The sequence below is a fragment of the Lepus europaeus genome, chromosome 23 (assembly GCF_033115175.1).
Source record: "Lepus europaeus isolate LE1 chromosome 23, mLepTim1.pri, whole genome shotgun sequence".
NCBI lineage: Eukaryota > Metazoa > Chordata > Mammalia > Lagomorpha > Leporidae > Lepus > Lepus europaeus.
In genome coordinates, this window is record NC_084849.1 from 13,470,691 (window position 1) to 13,488,436 (window position 17,746).

Below are 17,746 nucleotides of genomic sequence, written 5' to 3' on the forward strand. Positions count from 1 at the left end.
TTGAAATTAGTAATAAGGCTGGGTAGGTGGGGAGAGCACCCCTGTCGCTGTCCCTGCCTCTGTGGTGGGGCAGGGATGCGGGGGATCTGCAAGGACCCCAGTGAGAGTCCCCTGCCCAGGCTAGATGGGAAGGGGCAAGTCCAGAGCGGACACGGGGGGCTCCTAGAATCTTCTGAGCTAATTGGCTCCTATAAAGCAAACTGCTTGTACCAATTACCGGCAGTGTCACTGTTTCACAGCAATTGGGCCTGAGGGGCTATTCAAGGTGGGTTTGCAGAAGGAGAGAGGCCAGACACAAAGGGACTGGCAGCTTCTGCAGAGGGCTGAACTCTGACCTGGGCTCTGCGCCCGGCCAGCTGGTGCCGACCCACCAAACGCAGCCCATCGCCCGAGGCAGGCGTGAGTAACAATCCCTCCTCGGGGGTGGAAACGCAGGGACCCGGGTTTGGTGCAGCTGTTAAGATGCTGCTCAGGATGTCTGCATCCCACATCACAGCGCCTGGGGTCAATGCCCGCCTCCGCTTCTCAGTCCACTGTCCTGGTGCTGCACAGCCCGGGAAACAGTGCTGACGGCTCAAGGACTCTCTGCCACGTGGGAGACCTAGAGTGAGTTCTGGGCTCCTGGCTTCAGCCCGGCCCAGCTGCAGCCATTTGTGAGGATATGGGGAGTGAATCAGCAAACAGGAGATCTCTGCTTATCTCTGCCTTTCAAATACATGAAACACTCATGCACACACACAAAGTTCATATATATGCACACAACACTAGAGACAGAAATGTGAGCGACTGCTCAGAAGTTGAACCCAGGCGGCCAGCATTGCTGCACAGTGGGTTTGACGCCAGCTTCCCTTATTAGAGCACCAGTTAGTGGCAGATGTTCTGCTTCTGGTCCTGCTCCCCCCTAATGCACCTGGGAGGCAGCAGGTGATGGCTGAAGTCCTTGAGCCTCTGCCACCTACATGGGAGACCCAGATGGAGTTCTAGGCTTCTAGGTTCCTGGCTTCAGCCTGGCTCAGCCCTGGCGGTTGCAGCTATTTGGAAGAAATCTTTCCGCCTCTCTCTCTCTCTCTTTGCAATTCTGCCTTTCAGAAAAATAAATTGAACCCAACTTTGTCTGATAACAGGGTTCATTTGTGGTGTCCTAAATTTTTTGAAGCTTATTTCATTTATTTGAAAGGCAGAGTTACAGAGAGAGAGAAAGAGGAGACAGAGAGAGAGGTCTTCCATCCACTGGTTCACTCCCCAAACAGCTGCAATAGCTGGTGCTGGGCAAGGCTATAGTCAGGAGCTTTATCCGGTCTCCTCCATGGATGCAGGGGCTCAGGCACTTGGGCCATCTTCCTCTGCTTGCCCACATGCATTAGTAGAGAGCTGGACCGGAGCTGGAGCAGCCAGGTCTCGAACCAGTGCCCATACAGGAGGCAGGCAGCAGCTTAACCCATTACACCACACCACCAGTCCCTGCCCTCCATTTTTCTGTAGATTCTGTCCAATGATGTAGTCAGCTGGACCCCTTAAGGACCTGTACATCATTTTGGTTTTGTATTATGTTGCTTTGCTTTGCTCGAATAAACTCTACTTGACATAACTGGCCTGAGGAGTGTTCCTTTAAAGAGAACAAGCACCTTTGTCACACCAGTTCCTTTCTGTAGCATCTACGGCAGAGGTGAGTCACTGTGACCAAGGTCCTGCGGCCCCAGAGGCTAAAATATTGATTATCTGGGCCACTAGAGAAAAAGCTCGCCCACCTCTGGCCTCAGATGCTATGAGAATGAGAGGCCCCTGTGCCTTGGCTGAGAGCCCGATGTGTTTCCAGCACCTTCCACCAGCTCTGGCACTACCTCAGACTGCTCTCCCTGACTCCCTACTCAAATAAAGACTCACGTGAGACCCATTTCTGAAGAGTGAAGCCAACTATTCTCCCCAGAGCCAAGAAACCAGACCCGTGTGAGCCACTTCCGAGCCCAGGCTGGCTCTCGTCGATGACAGCCACTGTGAGCGGACAGTCACCAAGGGACAGCCACTCACTTGCAGTTTTTGCACTTGAGGCCGAAAAGCATTCCTTTCCCACAGACTGTGCATGTCTGAGACATCCAGTACTTGGTGGAAAACCTGTGGAGTACAGACAGAAGGCAGTCAAGGGCAAGGTGATGGCAACCGACCCATCCCCAGGAGGATACGGGCTTTAAGGGGTAAACACAAGGGGCCCAGCTTTCCGTCCTGCTGCTTCTGAGAGATGGGGTTTATTCAAGTCACTTATACCACCACAGCCTCGGTCTTCCTGGCTGTAAAGTGGGGCTAATAACAGCACTGACCTCACAGGTTGTTGGGAGGATTAAATGCTACCACACCAATCAACAGCTCCACACAGCACGCGTACAGAGAAAGCCCTCGTGGCCTGGATTCTGGCCGTATGATTACCTTGAACATGCCTAGCAGTCGGTTCCTCTGGAACACAGTACCTGGTGACCTCCTGTATGCCAAGTCAGTTCTGGGACAGCAACACATGGGGCTGGCACCACCCTCAGAGAGCCGTAGAGCCAGCTGGGGGCTCTGTCCATTGCTGCTGGCTACGTTGCCTGGGCAACTTCAAGGGGGTGGGAGTGGGGTTTTCCTCCCAGAAGAACTGGACCCCAAACTTTATTCGCAGTCGAGAATCCCAGAAAGGGAAACCTGATCAGGCCCTTAGCTCCCTTTCCTGCCCAGCCGCTACCGCCTAGCAGCGACATCAGCCAGTCTGGAGGTCGCCCATGCAGGATTAGGAACCCAGAGGGGCAGAGGTGCCTTAAGTTAACTGCCTGGCCCCTCGCAGAGGCAGCTGGGGATATTTCCTCCCCCAGGAGATAGCAGGCAGCGGCAGGGCTGGGCACCAGAGAAGTCATGAAGGTTGCTGGGTTACAGTTAATTTTAATTTTCAATTTGTGTTGCAGTCAGCAGGAGTTGTATCTAATCTCCACTGCCTCTGAGTGTCAAGAGGGAAATCGGAAGTGATTATGCAACTGGGGCCCGCGGGCTGGGAGGGGAAGGCAGCAGCCCTCTGTGGTCCTTCCCACTAGTCACTCTCCAGAGCCCAGCTAAGCAAACGGCAGCTTCCCCAGCAGAGACGCTCCGGCCAAGAAAACCCTTCCTTCCTCCAGCTGTGGACTTGGGGTTTGGCTAAGCCCCTTTGGTCTCTTCTGCAAGGCCAGCGAGTTTACAGGGTGTGGTTTGCAGGATACGGCAGCACTAGAGGTAGTGAACGGGCGTGAGATTCACCCTGTAGTGGCAGCGGGCAGCGGGACAGTGGGACAGCGGGCAGGTGTCACAAGCAGGGAGTGGCAGGCTCTCCCCCCTTCCAGCCCGAGGTTCAGTTCTCCCTCGTCCCTGGCTCTGGCCTGGGGGACTCTGATGAAAGCAGATGGGATTTTAATTCCCCTTCTCCACCAAGCTTAGGGTAAATCCAGCTCTCTTGCTCCTGATATGCAGTCTGGGGCGAAGCAGCCCACTCATCACAGTCCCAGCAACCCCAGCTGCCCCTCCCATGCCCGCGATAATGAGGTCGTTTCCCTCCCCCAGGCCTCACCATCTGAACCTGAGGTTGCACCAGGGTCTAAAATCAGGACTGGAAAGATAGGGGAGGGCTCATCCAGGGACTTGGCCCATCCAGGGATAGCCTGGAGCCAGGGGCGGGGCCAGTCCCAGGTGGGTGGGGCATAGCCAAACCAGAGGTGGCACTGGGCCAGGGGTGGGGCCAATCCCAGGGCAGAGGTGAACTAGGGGTGTGGCCAAGCCAGGGGTGGAGCTGAGCCTTGGGCAGTGTGGAAGCCAACACAAAGAGGACTGCCTGGGCACTGTCTATCGCACTTCTCACTGCCTCCTGCTTTCTCATTTGAGTCTTCACAACTACGCTGTCCACACATTTCTTCCAGCAACTGTTGGCGAGATGCCATTCTGTGAGAGTGCTCGGTCCAGCCTGGCCCCGGGCTCTCCCCACCCCCAGACAGCCCTGACCCTTCATTCGGCCATGGTCAGCCTGCCCGGCTCTGGGACCATGAGCTCCCCACGGGCACAGGCTCACGTCTTGCTCGGTGCTGCGACACTGGCATTGCACCCCTATAAGTACCCGGGCAAAGACTCCGTGAATGACTGCACATGTTCCTCAGTGGCTTCCCAGAGTGCCGTGCAGAAAACACTCAGCCATGGCGTTCAAAGAATACAACTTATTCTTCCAGGGCCTCAGTTTTTCCTTCTGTCCAATGGGCACGACCACAATGAGACAAAATGGGGAAGATTAACTTTGAAAAGTTCCAGGACTTCTCAGAGGCATGATTGGCAGATGCGAAGCTCCCTCCCAGGACAGGCTGGGGTATCCCCAGGAAAGGTTTTCTGGGCCCCCAGCGGGGCTGGAGCTCTGCACTCGCCTGGACCTCCCTGAACGAACACCTCTGAGTTCAGCCAGCAGCCTTCTGTGTTCTGGGTGGAGAATCCCAGAATTGAGATGCGGATCTTTAATCCTAACAATGATGTTGTTTATCCAGTGTTTTGTATATATCATCTCATTTAATCCTCCCAACCACCTCTAGGTAGACTGAATTATCTGATGCAAAGATGGAGCCTCAGAGAGGCGAAGGAACTCCCTCAGAGCTGCAAAGCTCTGATGGGCACACAGGGCAGCCTGAGCCCACAGCCTCGGCTGGCAACCACTGTGTGCTGCTTAGGTAAGGGCTGGGTCAACGAGAACCAGACACCTCAGTCCTCTGGCTGACGTTCAGTCTGGCAGAGGAGAGAGGGGCTACAGGGGCAAAACACACTGCCCCTCGGGCGATGAGTGGGCACCAGAGCCCCCAGGAATCCCGCCTACCTGTGCTTGATGGAGTTGCCGAGGTCTCTGCGGGGGATCTGCGGGGACCAGCGTGGCACGGACAGCGTGTCTGCAGGGAGAGAAGAGAGGGGCCCGTTACACAGAGGATCAGTGGCTGGGATGGGCCTTGGCCACGTCCTGGAAGGGACCTGGAGGCTTGGGGACCTCAGGAAGGATACCAACCACCATCGCTTGCTCAACCAAGGCCAAGCAGAACCCTGAGTTAGCTGTTACCCAACTGGGCAAGGGTCCCTGGGCAGGGCAGCCGGCAAACCTTGAGAAGAGTCAGATGTGTTAAGACCACAGTGGAGCATCGCTTCTATTTAAGGAGCGCGTAGTGTTGCATGTGTGGGCTAAGTGACTCACACGCCTGCGCTCACAACACCCTCAAAACAGCCCCAGAACAGAGATCACCGACACCCCTACCTTGCAGATGAGGCTCAGAGAGGGGTAGTCGCTTGGTGAAGGCTGCACAGCAGCTGTGCCCCCAGCTTGAGAGACTCCAGGACGTGTGCAAAGTTAGAGTGTAGCACTTCCTGCTCCCCTTTCCCACACCTGCCACACCTCTCTGTAACTCGTAAAATGACTCACTGAACATTTTAAGAGTTTTTGTTTTTCAAAGAAAACTCTAGGGGAGCAGGTGTTTGATGCCCCCCAACCCATACTGGAGTGCTGGGGTTCAAGCCCTGGCTCTGCTCCCAATTCTAGCCTCCTTCACTACGTACCCTGGGAGGCAGCAGGTGATGGCTCAAGTAGTTGAGCCCCTGACACCCACATTGGAGACGTGAATTGAGTTCCTCACTCCTGGCTTTGGGCGAGATTTGAGAGCATTTGGGGAGTGAACCAGCAGATGGGGTCTCGGTCTCTCTCTCTCTCTCTCTCTCTCTCTCTCTCTCTCACACACACACACACACACACTTACACAACCCCCAAAATAAATGAATAAAATAAATAAAATGTCAAACCATAAATAACTTAAAGTCATACTAGAGTAAGTAGATGGATCAACAAGTGAAAAGGATAGTTGATGGATGGATGGGTGGATGGGTGGATGGATGGATGGGTGGATGGATGGATGGGTGGATGGATGGATGGATGGATGGGTGGATGGGTGGATGGATGGATGGGTGGATGGGTGGATGGATGGATGGATGAGTGTATGGATGGATGGATGGATGGATGGGTAGATGAGTGGCTGCTTGGATAGGTGAGTGGGAAGATTACTGAATGGATGGAGGCAGGGAGGGATGGACTGGTAGTTGGGTATGTGGATGGATGGAAAGACAGGTGAGAGGATGAGTGAATGCATGGGTAGATTTACAGGTAGAAAGACAGGGAGTAGGTAGATGGACAGGTGGGCTGGTAAGTGAATAGAAAGATGGGTGAATGGATAGATGGGCAAATGGGAATGAAGAAGAATAAACCACGCAGACTTCAGACTGGGCCCAGCCACCATTTGGTCTCATCTTTTGTGCCTCCAGTTCCCTCCCAGTGAGCTGTCCCCTTGCTCTGACCCTGAGTTCCCTGTGATCTTCCACAGAGGCGGACGAGCAGCCCCCACTTGCACCCCTGGCTCGGTAGCCCACACTGCCCTATGTGCAGAGGTTTGGGCCAACGGCACTGCCTGGGAGGGCACTTTCCTCCAGCAGGGACAGAAGCGAGCGGCAGCCCCGGCGCCAGCTCCGCTTTCTCAGGCCAGGTGGACGGAGCTGACTCCATGCTCCTTAGCAGCAGAGGGAGCTTTGTGTTTCATGCCAGTTGTTCCAGGGAGGGGAGCTGTCGGGAGCTGGGCATGTCAGAACCTGTTGGGAATTTATCCCCCAACCTGCTCACTCCTCTCCTGGTTCCAACAGCACTGCTGGCCGCCATGTGACAGCTGTTTCCAGAGCCCCAGATCTGCCCCTGTAAATCTGGGAGCCTTTCTGGGAGAGTGACGGATCTTCCCAGCCCCAAAGGGCAGAACAGACAAGAGACAGGGAGAGAAAGAGACAGAGAGAGACAGAGAGACAGAGAGAAACAACACACCTTCAGTGGGTGGCCCACAGGGTCTGCATGGGTATAACTGCAAACAAAATGTTATCAAGCTTGGATTTGGCGCTTGCTTCAGTCTTGGAGTGAAACAAAGAGACAGTTCCAGAAGAGGCTTCTTCCCACTCCGGTCTCCTCTGGGGACAGAAGGCAGAGGGCAGAGGAAGCAGGCAGCCCGTTTACTCCTCCAGGGGGTCACAGGCGGGAAGCCTGTATGGAGGGAAGCGTTCGCCTCCTCATGTAGAACCTGCAAGACCAGGAGGACCAAGGGGCTGACGGGAGACCTGTGTTGAGAAGGATTCTGAGGCTCCATAGGAAGGAGCCCCATGATCGACTGGCAATGTCTGCTGTGAATGAAGAACGAGGTAGTCCTGACCGGTGCACGTGTGTTTGCCGCCCCTGCAAAGTATGTTTGCCACCTCCTAGCATGGTGCCCAGGCTAAAGCGGGTGCTTAATGCAAGCTGGCCGAATCTAAGATTATTGTGACATAAACATTGAGTCTGCTGGTCACTCAATATGCATTAGGCCTTTGGCTGCACACTTTATGCCCAGAAGCTAGGCCCCTGTGGTCAGGGCTACCACTGTTTCCATTGTATGTAGGAAGACAAAGGAGCTCTGAGACATGCAGTGACTAGCCAATAGTCACACAGGCAAAGGTCACAAAGGTCACACCAGCTGAGCCTCAGGAGGTCACTCCACCAGAGGAGCTTCTGTCCCTTAGAGAGTATTTGGCAAAGTCTGGGGGTGTTTTGGGTTGTCACACTAGGTGTGTGTGTGTATGTGTGTGTGTATACACTACTAGCATCTATTAGAGAGACATGTTTGGCATCCCATAATACACAGCACAGGTGTCACCCGCAACAATTAACTGGCCCCACATGCCAATGGCACCAACGCTGAGAATTTCTGATCTAGACGCTTCTCTGCCTCTCTAGCCAACTCCTCCCTGACCACAAGCCACTCCCCACCCCTCCCCACCAAAAAAAAAAAAAAAAAAAAAGAAGAAGAAGAAGCTCAAGGGAGCAGAGAACAAATCCTCTTTTATTATAAGCCCATCTCGCTATTAGATGCATATCCTAGTTACTCGGTTACTCTCAATTGCAGCACCTTTTCAGAAAAGTAGCTGTAATTAAGTTCAGTAACTTGGATTCATTTCCCATAGCCGGTTGAAGGTGAAACTCTGTCAATTACATTAAGTGCTACGGCATCATTAGTCTCAAGCAATAATAACTTGCACACAGCTTCCTACGTGGGCGTGTGGATCTGAACTTTGAGGTCCTCTCTTTACTTTCTTTGTTTGGATTTCATTAAACTTGCCAATGTAAATCTTGAAGCACAGGAAACTGTTGAAGGGGAAGGCGGAAGGAATCTCTGAAAACCCGGCCCTTATCAGAACAGAGAAAGCAAACAGCATTGACAGCAATTAAACCGATATAGAAACCTCTGTTTAACAATCAAAACACCTATTAAGATGTCTCCTTAGCTGAACCAAAGATTTTCTATTCTCATTTTCTGATAACAATCACACAGACGGGACGCAGAATTCTTCAAGTCCCTGGAGCCTTCAGTCTCGGGGGTAAAACTGTAGACATTTCTTCTTGGAGGTGGGCATTGCTGGTGCATGGAGAGGGACAGAGCGCCCAGGCAGGAGGTGGCTGCTCCCCTCTGAGCTCGGAGCAATGCCTCTGCACAGAAGAAGGGGCCAAACCTGCCCTTGAAGACCATCTTGGTCGTCAGAGAGACAAATTAAAGGCCCAAGAGGGGGAACCAGCACGAGTGATGAAGCGACAGAGCTTCATCATGAAAACCTCCGGCTCTGGCCCGGACGGTTTAAAATCAGGTGAGTGAGGTGTGGGAAACACACACAGGGTTGCGGACAGAGACACCGGGAGAATGGTGTGATGACAACGTGAGGGGAAGGAGGAGGAAGGGAAGGAGAGGGCAGGGGAAATCAGAAACAAGAACAGTGACAGCTCTGCTTTCTGTGGAGGGGCACCGGGTGCCAGGCACTGCTGCCAATCAAACCTGTGCATACTCCTTCATTTAATCTTTTCACAGGTAGTTCAAAAGATTCATAGAAAATGAAATTAAAATATGTTTATTTGAGTGCAAAAAGTTTTTGAGATCCATGCACATGAGGGGGGTCTTTGAAAAGTTTATGGGAAAAATGTATCTTATGAAAAACCTATCGAACTTTTTGAAGCAACCTCACCGATGATCTCATTTAATACGAATAAGACAGTAGGCGTGCACAGGCAGTACATCAGCCACGATCACTAGCTTTGGTTTCACCAACAGGAAAGCACAGAGTTGTGCCATTTGTCCAAGGCAAGAAAATGACAGAACGGGGATTGTTAATTTGGATCACATGGTGGGGGCTTGATGAACGTTGCCAATTTGATTCCCATTTCATAGAGGGGGCAAAGAGGTTGAGAAGCCAGAAGCCATGGTCTACAGATGACTGGTTATGAAGCTGGAATTTAAACCACATACTGGAGCAAACTGGATGCTTCCAGTCCAGACTGTCTGCCTACAAACCGTCCATAACTCTGCCCTCTATGTGGGAAGTCCAGGAGGGAGGGAGGCACCAGCCCTCTTAGGCTCCGCCTCCAGAAACTGCAAGAGGCCAGGGAGGGGGTAGAGTCCCAGAAGCACCCTGATTTTAGTCCCACGAGACCCATTTAGGACTTCTGACCTCCAGAACTGGAAGACAGCACATTTGTGGTGTTTAAACCACCAAGTTTGTGGTCGTTGGGGAAACCCACACATCACCCATCTTGGGTCAGGCAGGCTGTTAGGAACTTGGGGTATGGTGAACAGCACAACCCAGTTGTCTGAGCTCAGAGTCTAGTAGGGGAATCAAAAAGCAAATGAAGGAAAAAAAAAAAGAGCCCATTAGGAAAAGCAAACAGGTCAGGCTCCAGGGCTGTTTTAAAGCAATGGGGTTCCGGCAATGCATTGGAAGGAAGGCAGAATGCCGTGCAGTTAGGAGCGCCCTCTGGCGGCTGAGGCGAACTTTTCAGGTCACGACTGTGAAACAGGAGTGGGGCCTCCCCTCCTCCTGTGCCCCCATCCCCTAACTCCCATCCATCGTCCTGACTCTTACAAGGCAAACCCATCTCCCCACCCAGACTGAAAGGTGTCATGAGCGATCGTGACTGCACCTGTAGACCCCACTAAAAACCAGACCCCAGTACCCCTCAGTGTCCCTAAGAAAGCAAAGGAGCTGGTTCTCCAGCCTGTGTGAGTTTCAGGAACTCAAGGAGTCGCACTTGCCTCCTTGGAGAGGGTGGTGAAATACTTTGTACCAAACACACCGACTCACAGCACGGGACTACGTCCTGGGGCATGGAGGGCTATGGGGTCAAATCCTTAGGAAATTATCACGGGAGGTGCATTCCCCAAACCCAGGCAGGAAGCACAAAGACGCAGTCATAGGAAAACGGATAATCATATTTTTAAGAAGTCATTCTGTAGTTTTTTTTTTTTAAAGATGTATTTATTTGAAAGGCAGAGTTATGGGGGTGGAAGGAGAGAGAGAGAGAGAGAGAGAATCTTCCATCTACTGGTTCACTCCCCAAATAACCTCAACAGCTGGGGCTGGGCCAGGCCAAAACCAGGAATCAGGAGCTTCTTCCAGGCATCTGACATGGGTGGCAGGAGCCCAAGGACTTGGACTATCTTCTGCTACTTTTCCCTGTCCATTAGCAGGGAGCTGGATCAGAAGAGGAGCAGCCAGGACACAAACCAGCGCCGATATGAAATGCTGGCACTGCAGGCAGCGGCTTAACCTGCTGTGCCACAGCGCCGGCCCCGGGAAGCCATTCTGTGCACTTTGTCTATGATGAGGACAAACAATTCTGGGCTGAGAGCCTTTGGCGGGTGGGCCTGAGCTCCACCTGCCACTGCGTCCCCTCTGTTCAAAGGACAAATGTGTGCTCAACGGATGTGAATGAACGGCTTATGTCCCGGCCAAACCCGTCAGTTCACTGTCTTAGAGCCCCTCTTTATGACAAGTGGAACAAACCTCAACTGAAGACCCTCAAAGGACCTGTGCGGCAGGGAAGGAAGGAAGCAACGACTGAGGTCTGCCTGGGACCTGATCTGCTGTATGTCCCCGGGTGGGTGACGGCCCCTTGAACCTTGGGGTCATCATGAAAAAAAAACGTGGGTAAAGAGCAGTGTGCGCCTCTGGAGCCGTCTGAAAACCAGGCGGGACACGCACACGGAGTACGCAGGCCCTGCTGGCACAGAGACGATGCTCAGTCTTAACTGCTGAACATATCCCAAACGGGGAGGTGCCTCCTGCAGCCATTTTCCATGGAATCGAAACAACTTTCCGGGATGGTATCTCGAGGTTACAGATGAGGGAACTGGGCAGAATCAAACTGTTTGAAGCCTTAGAGCCAGCACGTGGTGGAACCTGAAGCTGAACCCAGCTTCCTATAAAAGGAAAGTCTCGCCATCCACCCCTACCGTGTCTCTTTCTAAGCGTTAGTTTAAAGATCAGGCCATCTTTGTGTTGGAAAGACCCACAAGAAGCTGTCTGTCACAGTCTCTGGGTCTCTAAGCCCCCTTCGACAGATGAGGAACCACCCAATCCCTAGACGTCTCCATGGAGATAAAGACCTCCTAGCAACCTTATTATTAATACCAATAGCTAACAGGTATTGAGCACTTACTGCATGGCTGGATGAGATTATATGACTCAGATATATTATTTCACTTAATATCCACAAGACCATTTTAGGCATAAAGCGGGGGTCTGAGTTAGAACCGTGGGGCCCCCGAGGTCACACCTGGAAATGCTGCCAGTGAATTTTAAGCCCCTAAGTGCTCCGGCTTCCAGCCCAGGGACAGGATGGTCTGAGAGAGAGATCGGCAGTGGTGGTGCTGCTGCATTCAAATCAACCAGCAGGTTCTTCAAGCCCAAAGATACCCCGAACCAATAAAACATAGACATTAAATTTTATTTTGAGGCCACAGGAGTCACCAGCTCAAATCCCACCGATTTGCCCAAGGTATCAAGCAATTCTTGACTGAAGCCACTCATGATATTAATAACGTAGCAGGGAACCATTCTATTTGCTTTGCCATCGAATTCAAACACATCAGATCTCAAAGTAGTTTAGTTGCGCACTATCTCTAAAGGTTGCAGTACTGTGAAGCTTTGGGGTACAAGCAAGTTTCTCCATGGAGTTAGACACAATCTTCTCCCTGAGACAGCCACAACCTGCTTTCCGAAATCCAAAGAGCATCCCTGGGGATCCTCATTGGCTATGGAGGCCTCCAGGCAACTGCTTGGCACTAGTGACTGCAGAGGGGAGAGTGGGCTTTGGTGCCACGGCAAAGGGAAACAATGAGGCCGAGGCAACTGACAGCGAGGAGAGATGCGGGGGGTGTGAAGGACATCACTGTCCACTCTGGGTGGGAGACTGTGGGAGGGTTTTCAGAGGACGTTCTTGGTGCGCCCCATGGAACTGAAGCAAAACAAAGGGCAGGGGCGAAGGTACCTGTCCAGGAATAAGGGCATGGGAGCAATGGAGCTGTCGGGGCCAAACTACGGTATGGGGTGGAGGCAGAGGGTCAGGCTAGAGACACGGCCATGAGCATGGGACTCCCTGGGAGGCAGGGCACAGGCTCTGTTTCTGCATGGGAGGGGCCTCCAGGGGACCAGCACGGAACCCTGAAGGGAGCGGACCTGTGCTTCCTATGCTGATCACGAGCTCCGCGGCCTTGGGCACTTTCACCAGCCCGAGTCTCAGTTTCACGGCTATGAGAAGGAGCTCGTCCTGTCTCCCTGAGACTGTCAGAGCTGAGTGCAGAGCGTAACTGGCGCAGTGCTGAGCCCAGTGCCTGACACATTGTTCTTACTGTTCCCATCGTTGTCATCCTCACTCTGCCGCAGAATGAACACCCCAGCAGAACATGTCAGAGCTCTCCACGACGACGATCTGGAGCAGGGGCCAGGAAACCTGACCCTCGGGCCCATCATCTGATGCATAAACAAAGTCTGATGTGCACACAGCCGTGCCCCCTTCACTGACACGCTGCCCACAGCAGCTCGGCCCACAGAGCCAAAAACAATGAGCACTGCCCCTTATTGAAACAGTGCCCCCACCCCGGTTGAGAGTTGTGAAGCCCTGTTCCACGGCTGATGTACGGAAAGATTTCTGCCCCCCCTTTGGAGCCAGAAGACCTGAGTTCAAGACACACTGTTGCCATTTATATGGGGCAGAAATCCCTGGACAGATGGCCTGTGATCTCCAAGCCGAAACGCGTATGAGCACTTGGTGCTAACACTGCTCATCTCATCCTCGCATCCCTGGGAAGCGATGTTTGCATCCCCAGTGAACGGAAGAGCTAGGCCTGGGGGCCCGCTAAGCAGCCCAGCTAAGATGCTGACCCACACCTGTGTTCTCTCCACCCTTTCCTGTCTCCCGGCAGGAAAATCCGCAAGGAGGCGACAGCCCCGAGGACACGGCACGGCTGACATCCACAGCAACTCCAGCGGACGGAGGAAGACGACCCTGCCTCCGCCTGGGCTACTTGATGTGATTTCCCAGTTGTCATTTCACCTCAGCAGGCAGAAGAGCTGAGAATAATTAAGGGTGAGCATGGTCACAGGGGATGAAGACAACTCGCTCTTGGGAGCGTGTCCAGGTGGAAGCCTGGCTCGGGAGGGCAGCGGAGCAGTCAGGGCACAGAGCAGGTGGTGGCGGGCCAACTGGAGGGCTGACCTGTGCGAGTCAGGCAGGAAGGTGCCCAGGATGTGAAGGGAGGCAGGACGGGAGAGTCGGGATCAAAGCTCTCTTCCAGCTCTGGTTAGAACATTAAAAGGTGGCGAAGTTAAAGCAGAGACATCTTCAGGACAGGGGGCAAACGTGAATGCATTTCTTCTAATATCCCCCTTCAAACTCACCCCACCACCACTACCCCATGTCTGAGATCTGGCAGGGACAAGCCGAGTGGGGATCCCTGAGTGAGGACGACCCGAGGGGAAACGCGGACCCTGCAGGCAGCACCTGTGCTCACCGCAGCCCCTCTCGGGGCCTCTATCACATTTCACTGCCGGGGGAGAAAGAGTAGATGGCAGAGGCATTTACATTTCCTCATGTGCTCACTGCTGAATGTATTCAAGTGCATCAGGGTTTTTAAACTCATAACTAAACCATGGGAGACCTGGTGCTACAGGCGTGATGACCTTCCTCACGGAGATGATGGACGGAGAATCCAAGCCTTCAGTGGTAGCCGGATGTGTGGCAGGGGCCAAGGGGGACGGCAGTGGCTGCTGGGAGAACGATGAGGCCATGGGGCTTCCCATTCCCTAGGGCACCACCACAAGGATGGCAGCCGGGAATGCCACCAGCTCTCAGCCTTCCTGCAAACCTCAACAGCACACACTCAGGGAACCGATCTCTCTTCCCTCTCCTAAACTTTCGCCTTGAATTTGCCCTTGGTATACTTCTACTGCTAAGCTCTGCAAAGAGGAAGGATAGGTCTTGAAATATCAAAATCATTTTAGGTAATGAGAGAATACGATTAAAATGCAAAAAATAGAAATCGAACGTTAACATCTACAGATCCAGAAGAGTCATTAGGATCATGGTTCTACCTTGGTTTACTTAGGAAACACTCGTGGACTAAATTATCCGTAAGAAGATAATGTGCAGTGCATGGGCAGTGTCAATTAAATATGACCCTGGGGGCAGGCCCAGTACTTCTTACTGCTGGCGGGTGGCATGATGCCAGGGGAGGAACAGCTTTCATCACTGTCTGACACCATGGTGGTGTCATATCTACTAGAGGGACCCCCAAAAGACCACTGCACCTGAGTGATGGGGGATAAGGGTATGCTGACCCCATGTTCCACGCATCTGAGAAAGCAGCAGCGTAGGCTTAAAATTGCTGTCCTGGCCCCGGTCTGGCCCTCCTAAGGTCACGTTCACATCATGATGTGAATTGGATGTTTCACACCTCCCACGTTTGAAGAACATTCTTCTGCTCTCACCCCACCACAACTGCTCCTAGTCCAACTCACGCCAACTCTTCCTTCAAGATCAGGCACGGCTCCTCCAGGAAGCTCCGCCTGCATGCCCAGGGAGCAGGTGCCATTGCCATGGCCTCCCGTAGCACTCTGCCATACAAGTGGGTCCCTGGGCCACTTGCCTTATCACGCCCAGGAAGCGCCTCTGCTTAGGTAGCTGATCTCTCTCCCAGCACCCTGGATGGTGAGCTCCTTGAGAGAAGGCGCTGCCAGTTACTTATCTTTTTTCTGCTAGTGCCTCGGGCAGGGTTTGGCTTAGAGATGAGAGACGAGGAGTTTTTCCGGTCAATTCCAGCAAATCGGGACAGCAGCCCTCATCTCCAGCGCCCGAGCTCTGATCACTCCCAAACATCTCCCCATGTGCCTGTCCATCCAGAACCCCCCAACTTCCTCAGCCACCAAGGCCAGGACCCCTGGAATGTCCACAACCCTTCAACTGCTCCCTGTATCAGACACCACTGACAGAGTCCTGCCGACCGTCAGCTTTGAAATGTGTGCCCATTGATACATCAGTCTCCCCAGCCACCCTCCTGGGGAGGCCTCGTGTGGATCCCATTTCCTGGATGAAGAAACTGAGACTCCTAGGGCTTAACAGAGAAAAAGAGAGGTCAAAAGAATGGTGTTTGCAAGACCAGGGCTTTGTCCCAATTCTGCCACTAATGGGCAAGGTGGTTGATTTCCCTCAGCTGAGCCCTAGTCATAACGTCCAAACAACACAGGCCAGGCATTGCCCAGGTCAGCGGCTCCCCAGATTGCCTGCATTCTGAACTCACCTGACATCCGGGCCACCCACACCCCCATTGTGGTTTCACTGGGGGGTCAGTTTTTGGAAATAAAGTTTTACTGGAACACAGTTCTGCCCATTTGCCTGTGGCTGCATTGGTGCTGCCAGGGCAGAATGGTCACAAGAGACCACGTGGCCCACCAAGCCCACCATCGTTCCTTTCTGGTCCTCCATGAAGAGTCTGCTGGCCCCTGCTTGGCTCGTGCTGCTCTCCAGGTAATTCTAGGGTGCAGGTGAGCTTGGGCAGGGCTGCCTGGGTATCTTACAATCATCGGTCCCTTGAGCTGACAACAGCCACATATGTTGCCTCTCCTCCCGCATCAGCAGCCCCGGTGTATACACCTGTGTGCCTATGTGACACAACCCACCCTGTGCCACAGGTAATGACGATTCCACTTTGTAAGTAAGTGGGGAAACTGAGTCTCGGAGGTCATGTGGGGGAAACGTCCTGTGACACTGACACTGATTCAGATCTGAGTCTGGATCTGAGCTGCCTGAAGGCGGCCTCCACATCCGAACACTGTTCTGTGGTTTCTCTCGAGGTGTTCAGAAAGGCGAGAGACCGCCAGCAGAGCTGGCTAGAGGGTCTTCCCTGCACCTTCCTGGAGAGAGGCCTGAGGAGGAGGAGAGGTGTGGGGAGGCCAGGGCCCCAGCTCACCGCTGGCACAAACGCATCTCAGCCCACATAGATGCAGGACCTGTCTCCTTGACCCGAAGAAACATGCTAATTGAAAGAAGCTGGCTTACCCTGCCTGGCGCAGGCTGAAATGATGACCAAACAAGAGCTGACAGACAGCAGCCCTGCGCTGCCATCACCACAAATGTCCCTGCAGAGGGAGAAAAACAGCCGGCCCCGTGCTCCATCAGTTTCAATCGTATCTGAGCTCATGTCGAAATGAACTCAGCAGGGCCACTGAGGGTGGCAGACACGCAGACCACAGGCTGGACTCCGCCGGCTGGGTGGGATGATTGGACCCAGGAATGGGGGAAAGGACTTGTTTGTGGATTGCGGGTTGCTCTCTGGGGGGGCACCCTGGGGGCTGAGAGAGTTGGGGAAGTGTGCAAGCCTCCTCTGGATTGCGGGTTGCTCTCTGGGGGGGCACCCTGGGGGCTGAGAGAGTTGGGGAAGTGTGCAAGCCTCCTCTGGATTGCGGGTTGCTCTCTGGGGGGGCACCCTGGGGGCTGAGAGAGTTGGGGAAGTGTGCAAGCCTCCTCGTTTGCCTAAGAGGCAGATTGGGCTGAATGGCATCTATGAGCAGGTGCACAGCTAAGCTGGAGCCCTGGCTCAGCGCTGGTTTGCTCTGTCCTCTTATGTCTCCTCTGTAAATTGAGAGTGATAAAACCCACCTTGCACAATTCCTCAAGGACCAGGCACTGAAACAGGCAGCCCGGCACACAGTAGGTGCTCAGTAAAAGGCAGCCGCCCTCCACAGCAAGCCAGGTGCTGGTGTTCAGCTTGCCTTTGCTGCCTCTCTCCCTGGCCAGAGAAGACAAAACACAGGGAGGAAGCTCTTCTGAGACAGAGGCCAGGACTCTGCAGAGAAGCAGCAGTGAGTTATGGGGAAGGCAGAGCTGGCCAGGTCCTCCCGGGCCATTTATTCCTCTCCTCTCATCCTGTTCTCCCAGTGTGTCCACAGCCCCTGCCTGCCTGGGCATGATGGATGGGTCTTAAGTTCGCTGCACACTCCATCATCAATTACTTACATATTTATTGCCTTGAACTGAGTTTATGGATCTTAAATCAGAGCTCCTCGGAGCTGTCTGAGCTGAAATTCTCCCCCAATGGAAATGGGGTGTTTTTTTTTAATTGTGCAGCCACCCAGTAGTTAATGTTCGATGGAAGTTAATTGTCCATAGAACAAAGGGCTGTGAGAAGTTCCCTGAATAGACTCATTCCACAGGATTGACTGCCTGAATGAACCCTGCAGGGACAGACCAGGCGAGCTTGCTGCGAGAGGCCCCAGCCAGAAACCCAAGATGCTGGGCACCACCGAGTCTGAACTCCAGGCCATGATGCATTGCTCCCTCTCAGCAACTCGAGACGCA

At 53.3% G+C, this 17,746-nt stretch overlaps 1 protein-coding gene across 1 annotated transcript in view; it reads right to left on the minus strand.

Moving 5' to 3' along the window:
• Positions 1–17,746, minus strand: part of KSR2 (kinase suppressor of ras 2) — a 426,223-nt gene that overhangs the window by 108,694 nt on the left and 299,783 nt on the right. The window contains exons 6-7 of the mRNA XM_062182370.1: positions 4,841–4,910; positions 2,029–2,112 (exon numbers count right to left, since the gene is read on the minus strand). Of these exons, the coding sequence (XP_062038354.1) occupies positions 2,029–2,112; positions 4,841–4,910 (154 nt within the window). The remainder of the gene's footprint in view (positions 1–2,028; positions 2,113–4,840; positions 4,911–17,746) is intronic.